We start from the raw sequence: 16,632 nt of genomic DNA on the forward strand, positions 1-16,632 counted from the left end.
ATCCAACACCTCTGCAGGTTAAGAATCTCAGAATTGCTTATAAAGTCCTGAGAAGTTAATGGATCTGCCTAGGGTCACCCAGCCAGTATGTGACAAAAGGAGGGACTTGAGCCTAGGTCTTCTTAGCTGACTCTCTAAGCTAATAGGTGACACACTCTCCCATGATTTAGAGCTTTAATGAAGTGCTCTAATGCAACTCTAAATGAAGAATTATGTAGGATTTTACCTAAACAAGACATTCTATTCTTGGAACTTGGAACTATTCAAAACTGTACTAGCTATACCTTCAAGTGATAATTCCATTAAAGAAACCAAGGTCATAATTAGTTTATGGCATTTGCACTTTAAAAATCTGTTTTTCAGGCCTTTGTTTGATTTTTTTTTACCTCCTCCCCAAAAGAACCCAACACAAACTGACTTTTAAAGTATTTATGATATTTGAATTCTAATTAAACATTTTAAAAAATGTATTTATGGTGATCAAATAGCAGATAAACACTACAGAAAAATATTTTGAAAAATGCAATGAAAAACTCTCACCCTAATGCATGTTGGGAGACGTGGGTAAGATCCTGTGGTCAATACATCAATGGCGTAAGGGATAGCAAAACTGGGCAGGCGTGCATGGACCAAAGCATCTCTAGCCAATGATGCCAGACGATCAGCAGTATCAACAAAAAGGATGGCTTGTTGATCTAAAAAACTTGATATCATCTTTAAAGGAAAGTACAAACATGTTATGCTTCTTGAAACTGTCATACCATTTACTCAATCTTAAGTTAAAGATAGAATGAAAACTTGAAATTAAATACAACAAACTCAATAAATCTAATGCAACAAAATTTAAGGACAAAAAAGGAAAAAGTTACTAGAAAGTTAATTTAACACTACCTTACCCTTTCAAAATCTTTCCCATTTAGTTTCACTTTCTTAACTACAAATACAGTGAAAATAATTTTATGTTAAAAATGCTAAATAAAATTTAGTACTTTTTTTATGGTATTGTGCTAATACATATATACTTTTTTAACTTCACCTGTGGTTCTTATTAGTCTGGAAAACTCTTGGTAAAGAACTTCCTCTAGCAATCCAGATTATTATCTTTTCTGGAGCTTCTAGTCTTAAGAGTGACCTAGGGTACTGAGAAGCTAAATGACTTGCTGGGAGTAATATAGCCAATATAGGAGAGGAGTTGGGACTTGAATTCATGGATCACAGAGCTATAAAAGAAATTAAGGAATTATGGGACTAGACCTTGGAAGAAACAGCAAGGCAAGAGTTAAAAGAGAAATATTTATATAAGTGATGACTGTAGCCACTGGAATAAATGAAATTGCCAAGTTAAGGATAAAAAGTTAAGAACAAAATCTTGGGGATGGCTACATGCAATGAGATGTTTAGTCAAATGGTAAGTAAGGTCACTTCCAACTAGGAGTTTATGAATTAAGGAATTCCTTCTACATCTTTCCTGATAAAGAGTCATCCAGCTTCTACTTAAACTTAGTGATGATGAACTGTGACTTTGTAAGGAACCTTGTGTTCCACTGTTAAGACCAGTCATGCTGAGTCTGAATCTTCATTTTCTCACAATTGCTATCTATTGAGCTACTTTGAAATCTTATCACTCCTTCAGCAAAAAATTCTAAAACTATCACATCTCTCCTTTTTTCTGATTACTACAAATTCATCTCAAATGCAGTAGTTCCATTACTTTTTTAAACTCTTACCTTCCATCTTAGAATTCATATGTAATACTGGTTCCAAGGCAGAAGTGTGGTCAAGACTAGGGCCCAGTGATGGGCAAACTTTTTAAAGAGGGGGCCAAAGGAAAGGAAATGCTCATCTGTCAATCTGTTTCTAAGGCAACTCTTTCAAAGTTTCATTGTATTGTATCCTACTCATTGTATTTGTCAGATTAGGAATAATGTTGCTTAGCCAGATAAAACATTTCAGGGGGGCCCCCATCTGGCCTACAGGCAGTAGTTTGCCCATCACTGGGCTAGGCAATGAGGTTAACTGACCTGCCCAGGGTCATCCTGCTACATCAGGTCAAATTTGAACCTAGGACTTCCCATCTGTACGCTTGGCTCTCAATCCACTTAGCCACCTACTTTCCCCCTGGTTCCATTACCTTTTCACCTAACTTCCCTCTCTAGTGAATGTACTTTTAAGTTAATTCTTGAAATAGAGTCCAGAATTATAGATGCCTTTACAGTTTTAAAAGCATTTCTGTGTAATTTTATTTGAACTTCACAAAAAAAAAAATACCATGTAAAGTTAAGCAAATATTGTCATCCCTTTTCTGGAGGCTAAAAAAACCAAGGCTCATAGAGCTTAAGTGATTTGCTCATGACCACATAGCTAGTAGCTGGCAAGGTCAGAACTAGAATCCAAATCATGAGTCTTCTGGTCCATTGCTTTGTGGTCTAACCAGAAGAGATCATTTATTAAGTCTCCAGCTATTATACTATACCTAGCATAGTATAAGACTGCATAAACCCTAGAGAGCTAGGTTATTTATTAAGTACCTACTATATGCCATGCACCATGCTAAGCACTAGGAATGCAAAAGATAATCCCTACCTTCAAGGAGTTTACAATCTAATGGGGGAAAGACAACAAGCAAACAAATACAAACAAAATCTAGCAATATACAGGATAAACAAGTTATATTTTGGAGGGGTTAGAAAAGTCTTTCTGTAATAGATACTTTCTATAAAAAGGGATTTTTAGTTGAGACTTAAAGCAAGACACAGAGGTAAGTAATCAGAGCATGGAGGTAGAGGGAAGTGTACCAGGAATAGGTAACAGACAGAAAAAAAAGTTCAGTTTTTTCCCCCCTGAAACAACCAAAGGGACAGTGTCACTTGTGTAAGAGATCAACCTGGAAAGGAGTAAAACGTAAGAAGACTGGGAGGGTAGAAGGAGGCTAGGGGATGAACTATGAATGTCCTTCAAATAGAAGATTTTGTATTTGCTCCTAGAGACAACAGAGACCCAGGTTCTTTTCTCCCCATAAAAATTATTATTAAATCAATTATTCTTTCTGAACTTATTGCAAATGATGTTTTAAAGCCTGGATTATGGACCTTTATATTTATCCTTGTTAGTTTTGACCTAGCATTCTATCATCAACATTTTGAATCCTGATCATCCATCAGATCAGTTACTTTTTCCTGCTTTGGGGCCTTCACAAATATAATTAGCATGTGTTCTACACTTTAAGTAAATAATAAGAATATTGATTTGTTCAGAGTTCTATGATACCCCATGCACAGCAGGCTTCTCTCCAGGGAGACCTTATTAATTATTCAATATTTTTTATTTTCAACCAACTGCAAAAAGGCCTAACTATATTGGTTATTTCATATTTCTCCATATTTACAAGGGTAAAATAAGAAATTTTTGATAAATTCCTTTCTTAGCTCAAGATGAGTTTTGCCAACATGATTTCTTAATTTTTTGGCATTATTTGTTCCTTAAGAGAGCCCATGCTCAATGGGCCCTATATTCTTTTCTAAGTATTCATAAAAATATTTAATAGTCAATTCTAAATTTTAACTGAGGTTCAATATCATGCTCATTTATCTAAAATTTCTGGAAACCAGGACAATAATGGTCTATTCCTGTGCTTCTGGCAATTCTTATTAATTCTCCATGATTTCTCAAATAATACTGAAAAGGACGCCAGGGTCACATTTCAGGGGAGGGGAGAGAATGATCACCTTTTTGGGTAGATTTTTGAATCTATCTGGGCAGAAATTTCAATTCATTTAAGTAATCAGATGTTCCCTTATGACAACCAAGGGGTTAGAAATTAATATTTTAGAACTTCTCATCCCTCAAATCATATTACTTTTTAGTCTCTAAATATAGGACAAACTTCAATCCAAAATGCAAACATTCATAACACTCACTATTAGTATAGAAATGAGACGTGTTTATAAGTGATGAAATATGCATATACAATTATTAAAATTCTATCAGAAAGCATTAAATGTTATGATACAGAAAAGTTATTCAAGTAATTATGTGGCCTCTTATAAATAATCAGCAGAAGGAAATGTAAGCTTAAATTAGAAATTAAATTAATAACTAGGTTAAACATACACCAAATTCTGAAAAAAAAAAAAAAAAAAAGACTTACCGCACATTTTTCTACCTTCCCAGCATTATTAGCCCATTTTACTAAAGCTAACAATCGAACAAAGAGTTGGCGTGTCCGGCTAGCAAACTGCACGATTTCTATTTTCCTATAAAATAAAGCATAATTCTAAATAAATAAAAAAAAAATCAGAAAAGATATTTTGTAGCTTGTTTTGGCTTAAGTGTGAACAGGAAAAGGTTACCATACTAATTGAAAAGTATAACAAAAAATAATTATTTTACAAAAAGGTTATAAGCAATTATTTCAGTTTGAGTCTACATTCTATTATTATTTCAGTATTTCTATAAGCACAACCAGATCTCAGGAAGTTCAATTTCTACTATACAGTAACACAATAATAAATTCAAAAAGATTATTTTAAAGAATTAAATTATTTCATCTTTGATTGTATACAGATTTTTGCTAAAAAAATAAAACACATTAAAAAAAAATCTCAGTAGTTTAATTCAGCTAAACAAAGGCCTACCCCACATCTAAAAATGCAGATTATATATAACCTTTTCAAAACATGGGTCATTGAAAGTAAAAGATTCAATCAATCAAGCAGTTACATGTACTACGCCATGGGGATACAAAGAAAAAAGAGACCCTAACCTCAAGGAACTTAATGGGAAAGACAAATATAAACATATATAAGCATATATAAAGCATGTAAAAAATAGACCCATGGCAACATTAGAGGAAAATTACTAGCATGAGGAAAGAATAAAGAAAGGTCTCACGTAGAAGGTGGCATTTGAGCTGAGTCTTGAGGGAACCAAGGATTCCAAGAGATGGAAGTGAAAGAATACATTCTAGACCTGAGGGACATTCTCATGCAATGTTATGGAGATGGGCAGTAGTGTGACATATATGAAAAACAACAAAAAGGTCAATTGGGTGGACCTCAGAGTACATGAAGAGGATTAAAGTATAAGAGGACTTTTCAGGAAAGTGGGGCTAGGTTGTGAAGAGCTTTGAATGTCAAACAGAGAAATATCTGATTCTGGAGTTGACAGGGAATCAATGGAGGTTGTTGAATGGGGTGGGGACGAAACATTAAGAAACCAATCATTTTGGCAGCTATGTGGAAGATAATAGTTTGAAGAGGAGAGGGCCTTGGGAAGATTAGGAGATGATTGCAATAGTGTAAGTAAGAGGTAATGAAGATCTGAACAAAGGTGGCAGCTAAGTGAGCACAGAAAGGGAAATTTGCTACAGAGGTTATGCAAGTAGAAATAGAAGAATATAAATTTGGGAGTTATATGTAAAATTATATGGAGCTATATGGAAATTGAATCCATGAGACTTAGTAAGACTGAGTATATATAGAGAGAAGTACCCAGAAAGAACCTTGAGGTATCCCCAAAAGCACAGAGGTAAGATATGAATAATGATCCTCCAAAGGAAAAGGAGCAATCAGACCAAAAAGAGTTTGAGAAAAAGAAAGCATGGTCATGACAATCCAGAAAAGAGAAATTATCCATCAAGAATGTAAAATAATATTGAGAGGTCAAGAAGGATGAGGACTGAGAAGAGAGTATTAAATTTATTAAATTAATTAAATTATTAAAAGATAATTTGTAACTTTGGAAACCACTTTTGAGTGATGAGATCAACTCTGTAAAGTTTAGTTAGACTGCAAAAGGCAGAGAAATGAGTGAGAGAAGTAGAGGCAACTGTAGAAAGTTTTTTCTAGGAGTTTGGCTGACAGTGAGCAGAGAAATAATCTGAAAGGATAACAGTCAGTAGATGTTGAATTTTTTAAGGTGAAGAGGAAGCCTTGGATATGTTTACAGGCAGAAGGGAAGGAACCAAAAGAGAAGAAGAAACTCAAGATTAGAGAAAGAGAGAATATGAAATGATTATGAGGACAATCAGCTGGAGAAGATGAGAGGAGACAGGATCAAGGATTCTTGTAGAGATTAATCTACAGAAGAAAAACCACCTTTTCATGAAAAAGGAAAAGAGAATGAAAAGGATCTTTCCAATGCATGAAAACATGAGCCTTTCTACAAGTCTTTAGAAAGCATAACCAGATGTCACCAAGCCCCCTGAGAACAGAGCCTGTATTTCTTTTTATTAATTATATTCTCAGTGTTTAGCACAGTGCCTGAAACTGAGTAGGTACTTAATAAATATTTATTGGATTGGGCCAATAATAGATTATATCATGATAACCAACCTATCAATTTATGAGACACAGCAGATTGTATCTACTGAACAGTTATGGAGTAAAATCTATAAATTCTGTAGGCAGATAAATAGAGAAGTAGAGAAACCAAGTTCTGTTTCATGATTCTCTTTGATAAGGTCAAGGCTTAAGGATTCAGGGGTGAAGGAAAGTATATTATTGAAAAAGATGGTCCCTGCCCAAGCCAATTCTTCTCTGTTTTCCGTAGAGCTTCTAAATATTTAAAAGTAAAGTTCTACATAAAAAGACTACAAAAGAGAAGGGGCCTTAATTTTAAGATCATTTTTTTAAAAATCATTTTATTATTTAAAATCTTCTTCTAAGGGTCCTTTAAAGATATCCTGAAGATGTGTGACAAAAGTAAATCCAATTCTACAAAAGGAATGTTTGTTTACTTAGGTTCACATCTTGTTCTTATGAAATGGGAATGGGCACAGCTGAAATGAACAATATGCAATATGTGTGTGTGTGTGTGTGTGTGTGTGTGTGTGTGTGTGTGTATTTTTTTTTTTAAGCCCTTACCTTCCATCCTAAGGCAGAAGAGTGGTAAGGGTAGGCAATGGGGGTCAAGTGACTTGCCCAGGGTGACACGGCTGGGAAGTGTCTGAGGCCAGATTTGAAACTAGGACCTCCCGTCTCTAGGCCTGGCTATCAATCCACTGAGCTACCCAACTGCCCCCCTGCACTATATTTATGATCAAACCATTCAAGAGGTTTCTAGGCATCACATTATTTTCCCAAACACATTTACTTGCCAACTAAATTGGCTCTCATGACCTTGTCCACTAATGTTCATTCAAGGCATCTGGAAATGAATTAACTTACTTATCACTGTCGATCAATCCAAATTCATTTAATATAGTGAACTAATCATCTTGGATTTCCTATCAACTCATCAAAATTTATAAAGGACTCTCTCTGCACAAGATGCCAGCCAATGTCTAAAAGTTTCCCTGTAGTGTAAAAGAAATGTTTTAGTTAAGAAGTCCTGATTCTACTTCTATAGTATTATTACTATTATTACTCCTTTTATTTCTACTTATACTCTCTGAGTCTTGGAAAAGAAGGACCTTTATTATACTGTAAGGATAAATGATAAGGGGTAGTGAGAAATTCACAGATTGTCTTTAAAAGGAAAGGAGGAGAATTTGGATACAAGTGGGAGGGGGGAAAGATTCTGGAAGGAGAGGAGGATCTTGGGATTTGACTGGTTTTAACTGTCACTCCTAATCTAATTTATATCTAAATTCTCCTCCTTTCGTAAACTACTTTGAGACTTCCTAAATCAATCTTTATCCATCTTCATCCTACCAGACTACACAACAGAGCTACTGAAAAACCCTTTTTTCTGAGTTAAGTTAAAACGCCTTTGCTTAGCATTCCAAGCCCTTCATAATATAATACCACCTTACCTTTCTGCCATTCTCTCATGCCAATCCTTTCCACATACTCTAAAAATTGGATTACTACCACCCCCTAAACGTGCCAAGCCTAGCTCCTTGGGGGAGTCAAATGTAATTAAAGCCAGTGCTCAGATGTCTAACAGAAACAAGAAGTTAATTTTTCCTGCTGGGCACCAATGAAAGGACACAAACATAATGTGACAATTAAAATCTCACTATTACAAAAGAAGATATCTAAAACAACCTGCTTATAACAACTAATCATGGGGAATTCCTAGGAAATGAGCAAAATATAACCCTGATAACACCTTTGAAAACCAAATCACTAATCTTAAATTTAAAAATTCAATTCAACAAAGACTGAAATTGGCATTTATTGTGTTAAGAGATACACAAATACTAAGAAGAGGCTAGATGGCCATTTGTTAGGTACAGTGGACATTCCTTTCAGGTGTGAGTTATACAAGAAGGCTGTAGAGGCTCCTAATTTTGAAATTCAGTGGATGTGGAAAAAGTCTCTATCCTTCAAGGAGTTTACAGTCTACTAAAGGATACAACTTGCATATAGCAAGAAAAATAAAGGGCTTTTTTGGTCTAGATTTTTCATTTATATAAAGAAATTTCCTCTACCAATACAGGTCTGCAAGTATTTTCTCTGTCATTTAAGAGTATGAAGAGCAGCTTTAGGCACAAAAAGGCCCAGAGTGACAGAGTCAATATAAGTAAGGGACAGGACACGAAAAGGCTTCCTAAAGCCATAAAACATGCCAGAAAAACAACCCTAGGGCACTTATTAAAACTGTGCCTTTCCAAAGTCTTCAATCAAAAAATTCAACAAGTGCTTCAGAGAAAGGGCCTTTAGAAGGCACTAAAGTCTCTCATTAGACTCTCTCACAGTATACTATTCTATGGCCTAAATCCAATAATATCATTTTTAAAATGGCCTAATTTATTTTAAATTCTTTACCAATGGACCATGAGTTAGTACTTTTTTATGTCCATCTCTATCTTTATTCTATCACAAGAATCAAGTTTTCTGTTGAGCAACCACAGAAATGAGCAGATGTCAATTCACTAATACATCTAGTAACAAGACTATAAAGGAAGTGATGCATATTCAGAGATGGACAATTCCACAAAGGTGACCAGGATGTACCACATCTTTGCACCCTCCAGATTCTAACACTTTATAGGTACTCAATAAATATTTGTTAAAAGTGAAAGTTCTAAACCAATACCAAGTACATTAGAAGCTAGCAGAGTTTCATTTTCTGAGATTTCCTTTTCACATAACATATTCCTACAAATTCCTAGGTAAATTTAAGCTAAGAGAGAGAAAAGGATAGCTTTAAAACTCACCTTTCCACGTCTGACTTCCTTGGCAGTCTAAGGGAAAAAAAAAATCTTAGTTATATATAGAATATGAATCAAAACATTACACTATTTTAATTGTAGCATTGCATACTATTATTGTTAGTTTTAAAAAACATCAGTATAATATCTATCATTATAGACTGCAAAATTCAATTGGCTAGTAACCTGTTTTTATTTTTAAAGACATAAAACTGCAAACAATAAAAGTATTTTTACAAGTATGAAACCAAGTAAAAATAATTTTCTCTATTCCAAGTGCTTCATAATGTACTTTATCCTTTGCTAATCAATTAAGAGGCATTTTTCTAAACACATCTATTGTGTGCCAGGCATCGTGGTACAAGTTCTACTAAACATGACATTTCTTTTAACACTAAAGTGGCTCATAGGTTCAGAAACCAGAGGCTCATACGAACAAGAGCCAACCTCATCAAGGGAACTATAAATATACTCACTGGGAAAAGGTTTGGGTAATAGTATCTCTAATTTTCCAAAACTTTTTAACAGATTCATTTTGTGAACAGATTATGTTAAACTTTATGCACAAAAGGCTAAAGGTTTATGAATATACTTTATTCTTGTAATAAAATTAGAGGTGGACTAGTCAATCAATATGTAGTTGCAAAACAATTGTATTTCATAGTGATTAGGCATGAAAGCAACTGACAAATTACTGTAATTAGAACTATTTATACACAAATCAAACTTGTTAAGTTTTTCTTGATAGCCTTCTAGTATTTATGAACAGCAACAGTTGCCCCTCTCTACCCCATGTATAGTTTAATCCCTATCCGATAAAGCCATGGGCAATCTAAATCTTGCATTTGATGCTCCAATAGTAGATTTCTTTCACTCTGTACTAGTCCCTTCTCTGCAATGTTCTAGGACTGAGAATCTCTGGTATTTCCAAACATAGTTGGCGTTTCATCTGATAAGACTCAGACTCTATATATATGTCTCAATACTCTATACTGTTCAACTGCTCATCTACCATATGCACACGTCCCAGAAAGTCTTAGGTGCTCAAAGGCTGAGGGAAATAGAATTTCAATGCTTCATGGTTGTGGGATGGTCTGTCCCAGAATTACTCAATGTTTACTACACTGCAAGAATGAGATGGGTAAGAACTAGAAAATGGTGATACAGGAAGAGCCAGGTACATAGAAAAAATGAGTCCTAAATTCCAGGCAGTGGAGTCATAAGGTGAGATGAGAAGCAGTATGACCCAGTAGACTGGGAGTGAGATAGTAAGACACTTAACTACCCTCAGAGTCACCAGACTAGGTTCGTAGCACTGAAAGAACTGACAGCTACGAGCCATTCTAGATCATGTGTGTATTTTAATCATGAAACACAGGCAAGATTCCATTGGCCTGGAGGCAGGTAAATGGTATGAAGTCATTTTCAAAAAAGAGGGAGATGGCCTTGAAGGTCTCCTGCTGAGGGAGAGTGGGGAGAAGGGAGGGTATGAGGAGCTTAAGCAGAGAAAAGAAAGTTTGGAATAGCCTCTGCAAGATATACTCGGGGAAGAATAAGAAAGACTGTTACCAAGGGTCCAGGTAGGATTGTATAACATAAGACTGTAGGTGACACAATGATGTGAATTTCCTCTGGTAGCATCCAGCAACACAAGAGAAGATTGGGTTTAGACAAGATATAAGTGGAGGCAGGGCAAAAGGGAAAGGAATTCAAAGTAGTAGACAGCACACAATTAAAATGGTTAACTAGATTGTGAAGAGGAAAATGTAAGGCTAAAGTTAGAGTGACTGGAAGAAAAGGCAGGATGAGAGACTGGAGGTCATGTTGAGACCCAAGATTAGGTTTTAGAAAGAGTAAGATGGGACAGATGGAACAAGAATTATTATGATCATAGAAGCAAATTTCAAAATTCTAGCTAATAGAAGAAGAATTATGAATCAGATGTAGTTCCTTGTGCTGTAGTCCCTGAGTGTGAGGACAGGGAGTAGCATAAAGAAGATTGAGAACAAAGTCCTGAACTGCTTGAAAAAGGAGGGGGAATAACCTCTAGTAGATGACTTTGACCAAAATTTGGATCAGATGAAGAAAGGTGGAATGAACACCTAAAAAACAGGGAGAGGCTACTGAAAGATAAGGGTAGAGAGAACAGTTTGGAAGTAATATTGAGGAACAAGAGTATAAAATTACTCCTGAACCACTGTGTGTGATGGAATGTGAAAGATTATTTGGTACAAAGAAAGAGTGGGCTTAGGCTCCATTAAGATGGGCTTATTGTTCAGAATGAAGTAATGATCATTTTTTTTTTTGTATTTTGCATTTTGTCCTGGTCAGATCACATATGGAAAACGGTGTTCAGTCATTTTAGGAAGAACATTAACAATGTGGAGTTCATAAGAAGGGGGTAATCACAACAGTGAGGAAAAGAGAGACCAAAAATGAGGATCAAGACAGTTCCAAACAACAGGGAAGGTTCATTTAGAGAAGGGTAAGTGACATATGATAGCTGCCAAAGTATAAGAATTACCATTTGGAAAAGATTAGACATTTTGCTTTTCCCCAGAAGACAGTAGCTAGTAGAGGTTGCAAGGGCAGACTTTAGCAAAATTTAAAGAAATTTTTCCTAATAATTAGAGTCTTGAAAATAGTAGGTTACCTATTGCTGAAGATCTTTAAGTGGGAACTGCATGGCCACTTTTGAGAGATATTGTGGAGAGTTCTGTTTAAGCAGATACTAGAGTAGACAACCTTCTAACTCAAATTCTCTGTGTTTAAATTAAAAGACATGGGTTTAAGTTCTGACTACCACTGACTATTCATATGGCTTTAAACAAATCACTTAACCTCTCTAAGACTTAGAGTTAAATCTATTAAATAGAGATAATATTTGACAGGTTTGGATCACAGTATGTTTTGAGAATCAAATGAGATCATTTATTGATAGTATATAATTAATTCTTCTAACAAAAGCCACTCCAGTGTTCATGTACTATGGTGCCATCTCTGGGTCCTTAACAACTATACTGGCAGAGCAGAAACTCTGGCAGATTCTATGAAGCTCAAAAGTCTTCAAGCAGAGCCAAGGGAGAAAATTTCTTTTTAGGACTAATCTAATTAAATGTGGAGAACTATCACCAGAAGATTGGCAACCAAGTAATGTCTTTCAGTCATACAATTTACAAAGCTATCTGTCATGATAAGGAATAAATGCAATATATGTTAGTAGAAAGAGTACACTGACATCCCAGATCTGTTGAAACATTTAAATGTGATTATGAAGGATATGTGGAGAAAAGGAAGAGTTTAGAAGGGCTCTGGCAAGAAGATAAGGAAATGAAAGAGGCCAGAAAGTCAAATCAAAGACTTAAGCAGTTTCAGGGCTCAAATGTACAAAAGAAACTTGAGATTACCTACATGAACCCCTTCATTTATAGATGAAAATATTGAAGCCCAAAGAAGTTAAGTGACTTGCCAAAGGTCATATAAGTAGTAAACAAAGCTGGGATTCAAACAAAGGTCTTCTGACTCCAAATTCAATGTTCTTTCTACCACACAAAATGAAGACACATTCTTGTGTCAACAGATCTACTAAATTCATTCACTATTCTCTTCCTCAGACGAAGCCTAAGAACAATCCCTTCTGACTCTTTATCCCAAATCCATGCACTTCAAAAGTTCTATATTAGTCTGGTATTCAGAAATGGCCTTATGAATAGATTATATGACTGGATGACAGGTACCTAAAATTTCTTTATATGAGGCAAAACTTTTCATTCCACAATTTGAGATTCTTTTTTTCTGTCTAGATCTGTAATTTCACTGGTATGGGGCCGTTCCTCTACTAAGAGAGCACCCTACAATCTGGGAGGAGATAGCTGGGAAGTAACATGACTTTCCCAGGGTCCATACATGTCAGAGATAACTTCAACTTCCCAGAACCCACTATGTAACCTGACTTGATAAAACAGGTAAAATGTAAATGGTGGTAAGGGTAACAGAAAGAAAGATGCACACTCAATAAAGCATGATTGACAAGTCAATTAAAAAATGTTAAAGGGAAAAAGAAGAACAAGGGTTAAAGAAAAGACAGAAAAACAAGAGTTTTTACTTCATAATTTTGCCTATGGTCTTAATGTGTCAGACAGAAGCAAGAATATAACCACCTTATCCTGTAAGGCATCTAAAAAGGAACATCTGTTCTAAATCCTGGCCATTCTCCTCTGGCTAAGTCAACTATGCTGCTCAGAAATTTCAAAGCTTACTTTCAAGGAATTTTTACACATGCCTCAATTCACAATCCACTCATCCACAAGAGTCATGCATGAACCCTTACAGGAATTTAGATACATAAAATCTGGTTCTAATTTCTCCAAAAGTCAAATCAAGCTTTAAAAATCTGTCCTACAGGGATGGGATGATTTTTACTGTAGAGAAAAAAAACACCACGATTTTAAAATCTATTTGCATCTCCCAAATTATAGCATAAATTACTTTTTTAATTAGTTCGGTGACTTTAAGCTCCCTACTTTATAATAAAATTGCAGTATGTGAGATATCAAAACCTTCTTGAACTTCTACTAAAGAAAAGTTCAAGAACCTTCTCAAAGTTCAAAAAAATGTTTTCCCCAAATCTCTTTACATAGTACAATTCAGAAAAGTACTTCTTCAGAGATAGACTTGGACAGTCAGGAAAAATGTGTTCAAATCCAGCCTCAGACTCTTACTAGATGTGGTGTCCTGGACAAGTCATTTTACTTCTAAAGGTCCCTGTTAACTTTTAAATGAGGACCTCAGATTTCTCATTTGTAAAAGGGATAACCTGCCTCCAGAGTCCCTTCGAGCTGTAAATCTATGATCCTCAAAGTTGAATAATTTACTGCTACACCAAGTAAACGAACATACAACATACTTATTACCTGAACTTAAAGCTCACTTTAAAAAAAAAAAAAAAAAGCCCCATTACCCTAGCTTGGGTGCTGAAAAAAAAAAATTCATATATCTGAGCTTCCCAGAGAGAAAAATAAGGGGACTGGACTCAATGACCTATCCCCAAAGTCCCTTACGCCAATAAATCCTCTGTTTAATAACTAAGTACTGCTTCCACACGTAAACAAACATACTTATTACCTGAATTTAAAACTCGTTAAAAGAAAAAAGGAAAAAGTCAGAAAGATTTCCACCACCACCACTCCTATTTCCAACCTTGTTGCATGTACCTGAGCATCCCAGACAGATGACAGGCTAGCCCCTTTGACAGACTGACCGCCTTTCTAGCCAAGGGGAGCTTGGCTATGAGATTGGGGGGGGGGGGGCAAAACGACTTCAGAGAAAGCTTCGCTACAACTAAAATAAAGCATCTATTTAAGATGTTTCAGCTGTATCCTAGGAAAAATCCCAACGTGATGGTCCTGAAAAACCCATGCGTGCACACATGCTGGGGCTACCTCGGACCCTCTGGTCCAAGTATCACAACAGGGGGACGAGGGGCACTTACAGGTCTGTCAGCACCATGAGCTCCGCGTAGGCCCGGTGGAGCAGGAATTCGATGAGGGTGCTGAGCCGGTAGCCCGGACTGGCTGCTGCCGCGGCTGCCGCAGCTACGGCGGCCCCCGGTGGGGGAGGCGCGGGAGCGGACGCGGGGCCCCCGCCACTGCTGCCGCCTCCAGGCGGGACCAGCTGGTGACTCTCCAGCTGCACCGGGGCCATGGCAGCTCGTGGGGGGAGGCCTGGGGGCGGCTAGCCCGCGGCGGCGCCGTAGAACGCGGCTCGGGAGACCCGCCTCCCTCCCCCGCCGCCGCCGCCGCAGCAGCAGCCGCCGCTCGGAACCCGGGGCTAGCACAGCCGCGGTTGCCTCGGCTCGGCCTGTCGCCACCCCGTCTCTACCTAACGTTGCACCGCAACCAAGCGGGGACCGGGGTGAACGGCGCAGAGCCCCGACCCCATTCAGCGAGCCCGAGTGCCGGAAAGGGGACCGGGTGGGGAGAAATGAAGGCGGGGAAAAGAAAGTTGCACCGCAGCCGATCAGAAGCAGCTCGCCCAAGAGGCCTCAGCCTCCATGTTGGCGAACCAAACCGGAAGTGGTTTATAGAGCGGAAGGGGAACTTGTGGGGGACTTCCGACAGCAACCTGTACTTGTCTGCCCTATGGTCCGCCCCTCGTTGGCGTCCGGGGGGTGGGGCTTGGGCTGTGGCGCTCGCACTGGAAGGGAGGGGAAGTCTGGCTGGCGGGGAGGCTGCTTTCCCGGGTTGCTGCGGTTTGGCGAGCGCCCTTTGCGCGGGGCGGGGAGCTGGACTAATAACCAGAAGGAGCTGAGGTTCGCAGTGCCCTATCATTCCCGTTCTCCCTCTCCCTCCCCCTCTTATTCTTCCTGATGACTAGAGGCGGAGGATGCAGAGGTGCAATCTGGAGATACTCCTCCTACTCCTCCTCCCGCTGCTCTCTCCTCCTGGAGACTAGTTCCTGGCTGCACTGCGGTCTCCCTCTCCACGACGTGCTTTGCTTACCACTTTTGACCCCTGTCTCTGTCATTCGCAGGGGGCTTTGGAGATGACGTCTGGGGAGTTACCATCATTGCCTTTCCCCCCACTGAGGAAACATTAGAAAACAAAATCCTAGTCTATCCACTTAAGTCTCAATAACATTGTTATTGTTAAATAAAGACATCCCGTAGAACCGGCGTTCTTAACCTGGAATCCGTGAACACATTTCAAATTAAATTAAATTATTTAATTGATTTCCTTTGTAATCTTCTGTATTTGATTTTATGCATTTAAAAACGTTATTCAGAGGAGTCTGCAGGCTCCACCAGACGGGGGGGGGGGGAAGATGGAGGGGTAGGTCTATGAATTTAAGTATATTTTTTCATATAATTCGTTTCCTTTGTAATCCTGTTAATTTGATTTTATACATTTAAAAACATTCAGAAAGGGATCTGTAGATTTCACCACACTGCCACAGGGGTCCATGAATTTTTTTAATGTTATTTTAGTATAATTGGTTTCCTTTGTAATCTGTGTATTTGATTTTTTGTATTTTAAAATATTTTTCAGAGAAATGATCAATAGGCTTCACTAAATTTCCAGAGAAGTACATGATTTAAAAACAATTTTTATGTTATTTAAGTATAATTGCTTTTCCTTGTATGTATTTTATTTTATGCATTTAAAAATATTACTCTGAGAAAGGGTTCATAGGCTTCACTGGATTGCCAGAGGAGTTTATGACACAGAAAATGGTTAAGAACCGCTGACTGAGCAAGAAGAAAGATCCAAGCCTTTTTGGCAATCAGGCAAGTCAATTAACAATCACTTACTAATTATCTGCCCATGCACCAGGCACTGTGCTAAACTGGAATTCAAAGAAAGGAAAATTCAGTCCCTTCTCTCAAGGAGCTCTCAAATCCAGAGACAACACGAAAACAACTATGCAAAAAAGATACATATAGAATAAATTGGAGATAATCAGTAGAGGAAAGGCACTAGAATTAAGGGAGACAATGAAAGGCTTCTTGTAGAAGAAGGTATTTTAGCTGGAATTTG

General features: G+C 37.5%; 1 protein-coding gene across 1 annotated transcript in view; it reads right to left on the reverse strand.

Moving 5' to 3' along the window:
• MED14 (mediator complex subunit 14) overlaps nucleotides 1–14,800 on the reverse strand; it is an 81,460-nt gene extending 66,660 nt beyond the window's left edge. Inside the window, exons 1-4 of the mRNA XM_044670170.1 lie at nucleotides 14,589–14,800; nucleotides 9,104–9,130; nucleotides 4,148–4,253; nucleotides 541–714 (exon numbers count right to left, since the gene is read on the reverse strand). Coding sequence (XP_044526105.1) covers nucleotides 541–714; nucleotides 4,148–4,253; nucleotides 9,104–9,130; nucleotides 14,589–14,800 — 519 coding nt within the window. The remainder of the gene's footprint in view (nucleotides 1–540; nucleotides 715–4,147; nucleotides 4,254–9,103; nucleotides 9,131–14,588) is intronic.
• Between the last annotated feature and the right edge of the window lie 1,832 nt (nucleotides 14,801–16,632).

Source organism: Gracilinanus agilis, chromosome 3, assembly GCF_016433145.1.
Source record: "Gracilinanus agilis isolate LMUSP501 chromosome 3, AgileGrace, whole genome shotgun sequence".
NCBI lineage: Eukaryota > Metazoa > Chordata > Mammalia > Didelphimorphia > Didelphidae > Gracilinanus > Gracilinanus agilis.